The 9,858-nt window shown below is 58.7% G+C and overlaps 1 protein-coding gene across 3 annotated transcripts in view; it reads left to right on the top strand.

Annotated features, from left to right (window-relative positions):
- CELSR2 (cadherin EGF LAG seven-pass G-type receptor 2) overlaps positions 1 to 8,783 on the top strand; it is a 25,971-nt gene extending 17,188 nt beyond the window's left edge. Inside the window, exons 16-35 of one of the 3 annotated variants that reach the window (XM_032249874.1) lie at positions 660 to 754; positions 955 to 1,164; positions 1,671 to 1,854; positions 1,970 to 2,098; positions 2,200 to 2,380; positions 2,504 to 2,671; positions 2,773 to 2,899; positions 3,012 to 3,212; positions 3,516 to 3,690; positions 4,003 to 4,115; positions 4,293 to 4,372; positions 4,460 to 4,586; positions 4,673 to 4,795; positions 5,083 to 5,133; positions 5,351 to 5,478; positions 5,713 to 5,801; positions 5,906 to 6,100; positions 6,237 to 6,404; positions 6,504 to 6,738; positions 7,222 to 8,783. In XM_032249874.1, the coding sequence (XP_032105765.1) occupies positions 660 to 754; positions 955 to 1,164; positions 1,671 to 1,854; positions 1,970 to 2,098; positions 2,200 to 2,380; positions 2,504 to 2,671; positions 2,773 to 2,899; positions 3,012 to 3,212; positions 3,516 to 3,690; positions 4,003 to 4,115; positions 4,293 to 4,372; positions 4,460 to 4,586; positions 4,673 to 4,795; positions 5,083 to 5,133; positions 5,351 to 5,478; positions 5,713 to 5,801; positions 5,906 to 6,100; positions 6,237 to 6,404; positions 6,504 to 6,738; positions 7,222 to 7,243 (2,801 nt within the window). In that variant the 3' untranslated portion in view covers positions 7,244 to 8,783. Of the gene's footprint in view, positions 1 to 659; positions 755 to 954; positions 1,165 to 1,670; positions 1,855 to 1,969; positions 2,099 to 2,199; positions 2,381 to 2,503; positions 2,672 to 2,772; positions 2,900 to 3,011; positions 3,213 to 3,515; positions 3,691 to 4,002; positions 4,116 to 4,292; positions 4,373 to 4,459; positions 4,587 to 4,672; positions 4,796 to 5,082; positions 5,134 to 5,350; positions 5,479 to 5,712; positions 5,802 to 5,905; positions 6,101 to 6,236; positions 6,405 to 6,503; positions 6,739 to 7,082 lie in introns of all 3 variants that reach the window. The other 2 variants (XM_032249873.1, XM_032249875.1) reach the window with 2 other exon arrangements.
- The last annotated feature ends 1,075 nt before the right edge of the window (positions 8,784 to 9,858 follow it).

The following is a 9,858-nucleotide window of genomic DNA, read 5'->3' as shown; positions in this document are numbered from 1 at the left end:
TTTTTTTTGCATTTTTAGTAGAAACGGTTTCACTATGTTGGCCAGGCTGGTCCCAAACTCCTGACCTCGTGATCGGCCCGCCTCAGCTGCCCAAAGTGCTGGGATTACAGGTGTGAGCCACTGCGCCTGGCCACATCTTGGACTCTTAACAAAAATGCTGAAAAACCTGCACTGTGCTCGGCATAGGACCATGCTAGAGATTCAAAGATGAATCATGCAGGGTTCCTGTCATTTGCTCAACACCAAGTCCTGGAGTTACGCCACCACAAAGGCAGACAGTCTAGGGAGTAGGGGGTGTTGGCTGCTGATCCAGGAGACCCAGCCCAGGATGGGGGCTGGAACTGGTCCTGGACTGGCGATGAGCAGGTTCATAGGCAGGGCGTGGCCAAGAGCACAAAGTCGTGGCTGGAGACAGGCAGTGATGGGAGCTCAAGGAGATCGTTTGCCCTATTCCCCCAGAGCCCCTGTGTGGACCGATCTTGCAGAGGTTTTTTGGCTCTCGTGTTCTATATACCTGTCTTCCTGTTTCACCAGGGCCCTTGTTTGCTTATCATTGTCCCTGGCCCATGAGGTGCTGGCCTCCAGCAGAACCTCTCAGCCATTCTCAGGGGCTTCCTGTGTATCTCCCTGAGGCAGCCCTCTTGGCTTCCTTCCCCCAGGGACTGCTGTGCGCCACTGTGACGAGCACAGGGGGTGGCTCCCCCCAAACCTCTTCAACTGCACATCCGTCACCTTCTCAGAGCTGAAGGGCTTCGTAAGTGAACCCCCTCATCGCCACCTTTTCCCTCTCCTTTGTCCTGAGTCTCACTTGCCCCCACTCCCATCTTTGAGAAAGGAGATTCTGGAATTCCAGCCCGTGTGTTCCCAGGCTCCCAGCTAGAGAGGCCATCCTTCCCCTCTCCTGAGGTTCTTTTGCTCCAGAGTTCTGCCCTCACTCCACTTTCTCCCATCTAGGCTGAGCGGCTGCAGCGGAATGAGTCAGGTCTGGATTCAGGGCGCTCCCAGCGGCTGGCCCTGCTCCTGCGCAATGCCACGCAGCACACTGCTGGCTACTTTGGCAGCGATGTCAAGGTGGCCTACCAGCTGGCCACGCGACTGCTGGCCCACGAGAGCACCCAGCGAGGCTTCGGGCTGTCCGCCACGCAGGACGTGCACTTCACTGAGGTGGGGCTTAGAGGATGCAGGGCTGGCTGGTTAGATGGGGTCATGGTAAGCGAGCCTGCTCCTGGCAACCTGGTGGCCAGAGGGGGCCCTCCCACCCACCTATGGGGAGCTGGCTGCTGGCAAGAGGCTTCCATGAAATCCTGTGAGCCCTGGCCCGGCCCTCTTGCCAACCGTTCTCATTATAAGGTTTGTGTGTCTGACCCAGAGCGGAGGCCAGTCTGTGGTACCACAGGCTGGGAGGAAGCAGTATCTCAGGACATCTTTGTGGGTCCAGGCACAGGGCTGGGAAGTTCTTATGTAGAGAATGAGGAGGAGGGCTTAGGGGCAGAGCATCCGGTGACCTGAGTGGGCAGTGCGATCCAGGAGCGTTTCGGGGGGAGGCAATGGCGAGCGAGGAGGGAGGGGCCTGGTGGAGAGCGGGGAATGGCCCAGGCACAGGCCAGGACTCCCTGGTGGATGTCAGGTGTGGGCCGTGAGCACACCCACTGTGACCTTGCCCACCTCAGAATCTGCTGCGGGTGGGCAGTGCCCTCCTGGACGCAGCCAACAAGCGGCACTGGGAGCTGATCCAGCAGACAGAGGGTGGCACCGCCTGGCTGCTCCAGCACTATGAGGCGTACGCCAGCGCCCTGGCCCAGAACATGCGGCACACCTACCTAAGCCCCTTCACCATCGTCACGCCCAACATTGGTGAGGCTGGTGCCTGGGTTGGGAAGGGGTGTGTGGAGGGAGTCCCCCCCGAGGGCGGCCATGCTGGGGGCCTGCTTGCCTCCCAGGTCCAATCGGTGACCATCCCCTTCCCTAGTCATCTCCGTAGTACGCTTGGACAAGGGGAATTTTGCCGGGGCCAAGCTGCCCCGCTACGAGGCGCTGCGTGGCGAGCGACCCCCAGACCTTGAGACAACGGTCATTCTGCCTGAGTCTGTCTTCAGAGGTCAGTGGTGACCACGGATTGGGATGGGAGCTGGATCCTGGTGTCTGTGGAGACTCCACCGAGGGCAGGGCCCAGCTAAGTGTGACAGTGTCCCCTCCCAGAGACGCCCCCTGTGGTCAGGCCCGCGGGCCCTGGAGAGGCCCAGGAGTCAGAGGAGCTGGCACGGCGGCAGCGACGGCACCCGGAGCTGAGCCAGGGTGAGGCTGTGGCCAGCGTCATCATCTACCGTACCCTGGCCGGGCTACTGCCCCATAACTATGACCCCGACAAGCGCAGCCTGAGGTCAGCAACCAGGGCACAGGGGTGGGTTGGGGTTTGGGTTGGGCAGTGAGTGCTGAGGCAGGAGGGTGTCTCCCCAGTCATGTGACTGCTGTGGTGACTGTGCACCTGCCTGCCCCACATTAGGGTCCCCAAACGCCCGATCATCAACACGCCCGTGGTGAGCATCAGCGTCCATGACGATGAGGAGCTTCTGCCCCGGGCCCTGGACAAGCCCGTCACGGTGCAGTTCCGCCTGCTGGAGACAGAGGAGCGAACCAAACCCATCTGTGTCTTCTGGAACCATTCAATCCTGTGAGCCTGCGCTGCCCTCACCCCCAAGGCTTTGGGCCAAAAGCCCAGGTCCCTGGATGCCCCACCCTCCTTGTCTCCCTGACCCTGACTTCCTCACACAGGGTCAGTGGCACAGGTGGCTGGTCGGCCAGAGGCTGTGAAGTCGTCTTCCGCAATGAGAGCCATGTCAGCTGCCAGTGCAACCACATGACGAGCTTCGCTGTGCTCATGGACGTGTCCCGGCGGGAGGTGGGGCCCACAGGGGCAGCTGCAGACCTGTGGGTGGGCACCCAGGGCATGAGGCTGGGTGCTCAGGCCCTGTCCTTCCTAATTCCCTGGCCCCCTGCCACCCACTCTGCAGAATGGGGAGATCCTGCCACTGAAGACACTGACATATGTGGCTCTAGGTATCACCTTGGCCGCCCTTCTGCTCACCTTCTTCTTCCTCACTCTCCTGCGTGTCCTGCGCTCCAACCAACACGGCATCCGGCGGAACCTGACAGCTGCCCTGGGCCTGGCGCAGCTGGTCTTCCTCCTGGGAATCAACCAGGCCGACCTCCCTGTAAGATGCTCCTACTGCCCAGAGACTGTCCCCTCCTTCTCAGGCGCCCTCCTCAGCCCCCACTGGCAATCCCTGCTCCTGCACCATAAGCTCTGATAAGGTGCCTAGCGCAGTGCCTGGCCCAGGGTTTCCTCTTCTCCAGCTCCCTGGGAATCCCCCAGCATCCCACAGGCACCGGCCTTTGGCCCAGGGTTCCTGCAAAGCAGTTCCCAATACCCAGGCCCTCCTCCCTGCCTGACCCGATGCAGAGCTCGTGCTCTGGGTGGGCCCCAGTCACTGACCCGGCCTGGCCTGGACCCTCAGTTTGCCTGCACAGTCATCGCCATCCTGCTGCACTTCCTGTACCTCTGCACCTTTTCCTGGGCTCTGCTGGAGGCCTTGCACCTGTACCGGGCACTCACTGAGGTGCGCGACGTCAACGCAGGCCCCATGCGCTTCTACTACATGCTGGGCTGGGGCGTGCCCGCCTTCATCACAGGTACCCCCACCCATTCCCGGCCTTGGGGTCCCACATCTCTAGGCCCCAGGTCCACCTTCGTGCCATGTTCTCCCACCCACATACAGGCCCTGAGGCCCCAGCCACATGCCTCAGGCTAGCTTATTCACAGGTGTCCCTCTAGTTTAACCCAGACTCTGAGGACCCAGCGGTTGCTCCCCTATCCAGGGGCTGATAGTGGGCGGAACCCTTTTCCAGGCTTCATGCCCAGCCCTGTGAGCCCACCTGCCTGCAGCCCTACTTCCCAGGCCCCTCACCGCCCCTCCCCTGCTGCCATCTGTTTCCATGCTCCAGGGCTGGCCGTGGGCCTGGACCCCGAGGGCTATGGGAACCCTGACTTCTGCTGGCTCTCCATCTATGACACGCTTATCTGGAGCTTTGCTGGCCCAGTGGCCTTTGCCGTCTCGGTGAGTGCTAGCAGGTGGTTTGGGTGTCACCCGTGGCCTTCCGTTGCTGTCCTCCTGCTACTGAGGCCGTGTGTCCTCAGGACTCCCTTTAGGGACAGCTGAGGCCATGGGGCCCTGTGGGCTGGGTGGAAGCCGTCTGTCCCCACTGAGGACCCCACACCCTCTGCCCCTGCCTAGATGAGTGTTTTCCTGTACATCCTGGCGGCCCGGGCCTCCTGTGCTGCCCAGCGGCAGGGCTTTGAGAAGAAAGGTCCTGTGTGAGTATAGAGTTGGGGTGCCTGGACTATGGGTGGGCACCAGCATGGGAGCCTCATGGCCGGACTCATGGCCTGTCCCTCACCCAGCTCAGGGCTGCAGCCCTCTTTCGCCGTCCTCCTGCTGCTGAGTGCCGCGTGGCTGCTGGCACTGCTCTCTGTCAACAGCGACACCCTCCTCTTCCACTACCTCTTTGCTGCCTGCAATTGCATCCAGGTACCTGGCCCAGCCTGTGGAGAGGGGAGGCACCTGGGCTGTGGGTGGCGGAATACACACAGACGTTGCTGCCTCTTGCCTGCCAGGGCCCCTTCATCTTCCTCTCCTACGTGGTGCTCAGCAAGGAGGTCCGGAAAGCACTGAAGCTTGCCTGCAGCCGCAAGCCCAGCCCTGACCCTGCTCTGACCACCAAGTCCACCCTGACCTCGGTGAGGGAGCCATGGGTCCTAGGCAGGTGGCAAAGGGAGGAGGAGATAGGAGCCCCCCTTGAGCCTGCACTTTTGGCCCCTCTCCCCTTTCCCTTTTCTCCATCTCCTTCCCTTTCTGAAAGGTGGAAGGGGAGGTGAAATGGTTTGTTTGGCCTGGGGAGGAGATGCTGGAAAGGATGTGTAGGATTTTGACTTGAAAGAGATGGGGCTGAGACAGATAATCAGGTAATGAGTACCTTGTCCCTACGAATCTCTCATGAACGTTAGTAAATTTTCTGTCTTCCAAGATGCTCTCAGGAGACAGTTTCTGGTCCCATCTTTTACAGAGCCATTATATAGTGAGTCCGGGGGTCCCTGGGGGTGTGCAGGGGTGGCACAGCTGTATTAGAACTATGACCATTGCCAGGCCTCAATATGGGGGCAGCAGAGAAGTGGGCCCCCCTCTTTCAGCCCTGAGCATGGAACTTAGAGCAAGCTCCCTCTACCCTCCTACTTCCCAGCCTGGGGCCCACCATTCCACTCCCCCACTTACTGACCCCTCTTTTCCCCGCCTAGTCCTACAACTGCCCCAGCCCCTATGCAGATGGACGGCTGTACCAGCCCTACGGAGACTCGGCCGGCTCTCTGCACAGCGCCAGCCGCTCAGGCAAGAGTCAGCCCAGCTACATCCCCTTCTTGCTGAGGTGAATCCCGGGAGATGGGAGGGTGGAGGAGGGGAGGAGGGACCCATGCATGCTGGACCCAGGCCAGCCAGCCATTGAGAGTTGCGGTGCACACACTGTGGTTGACATGGGGCCAGCTTGGATTAGAAGCTGTAAGGGACCCAAAGTAGGAACCAGGATTCCAGGGGAGAGGAGAGACTGGGACCCTGGGCAAGGGGCCAGGCTGACCCCTGCAGCATTGTCTTGTCTTCCTAGGGAGGAGTCCACACTGAACCCTGGCCAAGGGCCCCCTGGCCTGGGGGATCCAGGTGGCCTGTTCCTGGAAGGTCAAGACCAGCAGCATGGTGAGGACCGAAGGCTCTGGCTGCCCACCAGGGCAGCTGGCTGGCTTTTACTGAAGGTGGGTGGAGGTGGCTGGACTGGCTGTGATCTCTCTCTGTCCTCCTAGATCCTGACACGGACTCCGATAGTGACCTGTCCTTAGAAGATGACCAGAGCGGCTCTTATGCCTCTACCCACTCATCAGACAGCGAGGAAGAAGAAGAGGAGGAGGAAGAGGAGGCCACCTTCCCTGGAGAGCAGGGCTGGGATAGCCTGCTGGGGCCGGGAGCCGAGAGATTACCTCTGCACAGTACTCCCAAGGGTGGGCCAGCATGGGGCTGTGGCCTTTGGGGCCAGTGGGAGGAAGTGGGCCTGAGGTTCTTTTGAAGCAAGATTGGGGTGGTGGCCTCCTGGCTGTCTCCCCTCTGTGGGCCTCATCTACTTCCTTTCCCCACCAGATGGTGGCCCAGGGGCTGGGAAAGCCCCCTGGCCAGGAGACTTTGGGACCACAGCAAAGGAGAGTAGTGGCAATGGAGCCCCTGAGGAGCGGCTGCGGGAGAATGGAGATGCCCTGTCTCAGGGTTCCCTAGGCCCCCTTCCAGGCTCTTCTGTCCAGCCCCACAAAGGTGAGTGCGGCACCCCCAGCTGCCATGCTCGCCCCGTCAGCAGCCTCACTCCTCAGATTCCCCTGTGGCTGCACCTCACAGCCCTGCCCCGGCCCGCAGGCATCCTTAAGAAGAAGTGTCTGCCCACCATCAGTGAGAAGAGCAGCCTCCTGCGGCTCCCCCTGGAGCAGTGCACAGGGTCTTCCCGGGGCTCCTCTGCCAGTGAGGGCAGCCGGGGTGGCCTCCCTCCCCGCCCACCGCCCCGGCAGAGCCTCCAGGAGCAGCTGAACGGGGTCATGCCCATCGCCATGAGCATCAAGGCAGGCACAGTGGATGAGGACTCGTCAGGCTCCGAGTGAGTGTGGCCGGGTGGGTGGGATGTGGTGCAGCCCCACCGAGGCCCCTGCTGGGCCCAGAGCTGCTTCCGGGCCTCACCGGGCGACTCTGGTTGGCATTCAGAGGACAAATGGGCAGAACTGGCCCAGCTCCCTTATTATGCCGTGCCCACAAACCACGGTGCCTTATGGGGCGGGTCACCCCTCAGGCTCTGCAGGGCTCAGCCTAGGGCAGAGTGCGGGAGGATGGGGAGCTGGGCATGCTTTCCTGTTTCCTTCGTCTGGTGAAAGCTTTCACTCTCTCCTCTGTTCCAACTAACCCTCTGTCTGCCTTTTCTGCCACTTTCCTTTCCTGCCTCTCCAGATTTCTCTTCTTTAACTTCCTGCATTAACCCTGGGCCGTGGTTCCTACGCCCGAGGCTCCCTTCCCTTCCCCAGCCGCACTCATGCCCTGCTCCTGTCTTGTGCTTTATCCTGCCCTGCTCCCCATCGCCTGCCCGCAGCAGCGACGAAACGTCCATCTGAGGAGCCTGGGCCTTGCCGGGAGGGGTACCCACCCCACCTAAGGCCATCTAGTGCCAACTCCCCCCCCACCATTTCCCTCACTGCACTTTGGACCCCTGGGGCCAACATCTCCAAGACAAAGTTTTTCAGAAAAGAGGAAAAAAAGAATTTTAAAAAGGATCTCCACTCTTCATGACTTCAGGGATTCATTTTTTTTATACGCTGGAATTTGACTCCCCTTTCCCTTCCCAAAGAGGATAGGACCTCCCAGGATGCTTCCCAGCCTCTCCTCAGTTTCCCATCTGCTGTGCCTCTGGGAGGAGAGGGACTCTTGGGGGGCCTGCCCCTCATTCGCCATCACCAAAAGGAAAGGACAAAGCCACACGAACCCAGGGTGTCACACCCTTCGGGCTGCACCCGGGCAGGCCTCAGAGTGGTGAGGGGCCAGGGCAAAGGGCACACCTTGCTCTGCCTATGCCACCTCTCCCAGGAACTGGAAAAGCCCTGTCCGGCGAGGGGGCAGAAGGACTCAGCGCCCCCGGACCCCCAAATGCTGCATGAACACATTTTGAGGGGAGCCTGTGCCCCTAGGTGGGGGTCAGGCCACCCCAGCCCCTCTCCTTTTCCTGGACTCTGGCCGTGCGCGGCAGCCCAGGTGTTTGCTCAGTTGCTGACCCAAAAGTGCTTCATTTTTCCTGCCCGCCCCGCACCTGGGGCAGGCCAGTCGTGTTAAGTTGCGCTTCTTTGCTGTGGTGTGGGTGGGGGCAGGAGGAAGAGTGAACACCTCGCTGGTTCCGCCGCCCTGAGGGTGCTCACCCACAGGTTTCAAGTCTGGGTTCTGGTGTCCACTCACCCACCCCACCCCCCAAAATCAGACAAACACTACTTTGTCTGACCTGCTGTGGCCTCTGAGACATGTTCTATTTTTAACCCCTTCTTGGAATTGGCTCTCTTCTTCAAAGGACCAGGTCCTGTTTCTCTTTCTCCCCGACTCCACCCCAGCTCCCTGTGAAGAGAGAGTTAATATATTTGTTTTATTTATTTTCTTTTTGTGTTGGGATGGGTTCGTGTCCAGTCCGGGGGGTCTGATGTGGCCATCACAGGCTGGGTGTTCCCAGCAGCCCTTCCCCTTGCCCCCTTCCCCATCTCCCCACCTCTCCTCCCCTCTCCTCAGTTTTGCTGACTGCTTTTCATCTGAGTCACCATTTATTCCAAGCATGTATTTCAGACTTGTCACTGACTTTCCTTCTGGAGCAGGTCGCTAGAAAGAGGCTGTGGGCAGGAAAGAGAGGCTCCTGTTTCTCATTTGTGAGGCCGGGCTCTGGCTTTTCTGCCTTGGATTCTCCCCCCTGCCATCTCCCCTCAGCAATTCCTGCAAAGGGTTAAAAATTTAACTGGTTTTTACTACTGATGACTTGACTTAAAAAAATACAAAGATGCTGGATGCTAACTTGATACTAACCATCCGATTGTACAGTTTGGTTGTTGCTGTAAATATGGTAGCGTTTTGTTGTTTTTTCATGCCCCATACTACTGAATAAACTAGTTCTGTGCGGGTACAGCACTGTGACTGTCTGCTTCTGTGTGGCACTCTCTCCTCCCACAGGGAGGAAGTCCTGGTCTCTGGAAGGCAAAAGAGCTGGCAGGGCCCAGAAGGCCCCACTAGGTCAGGGGGCCTCTAACACCACTGGCTGATAAGCCTGTCCCTTGACCTATGTCCACGACATCGCTCCCAAATGGCAGATCATGAACAGAACACAGAGCCCATGGCCCGGCATTTCCAAGGAAGACATGGGTGGGCTGGAAAGCGTCCTTTTCACCAGGACAGAAGGGACTTCCACAGTGGGAGAGGCAGCACAGGGCAGGCAGGCTTCCAGCTCCGCCCCTCAGGGCTGAGCTCTAGACAGGGATGAGTTTTCTGGGGCAGAATTCAAGAGGCAGGGAGGGCTGAGTTGAGAGGCTGGTGGGAATTGAATGGTGCCAAGGGACTCTGCCTCCTAACTACACTGCTCGGTTCTTTGTTGTTTTTCCCATTGGAAAATGAAGCAGCTACTCATAATGAAGCCAAGTGTGTGCTTTGCAACTTAACTTCTTGTCCTAAGTTTTGTTTTTGTATATATATGATATATATTTATAAGTATATATGCTTTTTAAATTTAATAGAGACAGGGGTCTCACTATGTTGATCAGGTTGGTCTTGAATTCCTAGGCTCAAGTGATTCTCCCACCTTGGCTTCCCAAAGTGCGGGAGTCACAGATGTGAGCCACCACATCCGGCCTAGTTCCAAGTTTTGTGTTTGCCAAAGTTCCATTAATAAACTAGAAAGACAGCCAGGCACGGTGGCTCACACCTGTAATCCCAGCATTTGAGAGGCTGAGGAGGGCAGATCACCTGAGCTCAGGAGTTTGAGACCTGCCTGGCCAACATGGTGAGACTCCGTCTCTACTAAAAATACAAAAAAAAATAGCCGAATATGGTGGCTTATGCCTGTAGTCCCAGCTACTCCGGAGGCTGAGACAGGAGAATTGCTTGAACCCGGGAGGTAGAGGTTGCAGTAAGCCAAGATCGAGCCACTGCACTCCAGCCTGGGTGACAGAGCGAGACTCCATCTCAGAAAAAAAAAAAAAAAAAAAAA

Source organism: Sapajus apella, unplaced genomic scaffold, assembly GCF_009761245.1.
Source record: "Sapajus apella isolate SASKATOON/1434 unplaced genomic scaffold, GSC_monkey_1.0 scaffold69, whole genome shotgun sequence".
NCBI classification, from domain to species: Eukaryota; Metazoa; Chordata; class Mammalia; order Primates; family Cebidae; genus Sapajus; species Sapajus apella.
Note: the sequence above shows the minus strand (reverse complement) of the source record. Positions and strands in the feature narration are given on the sequence as shown.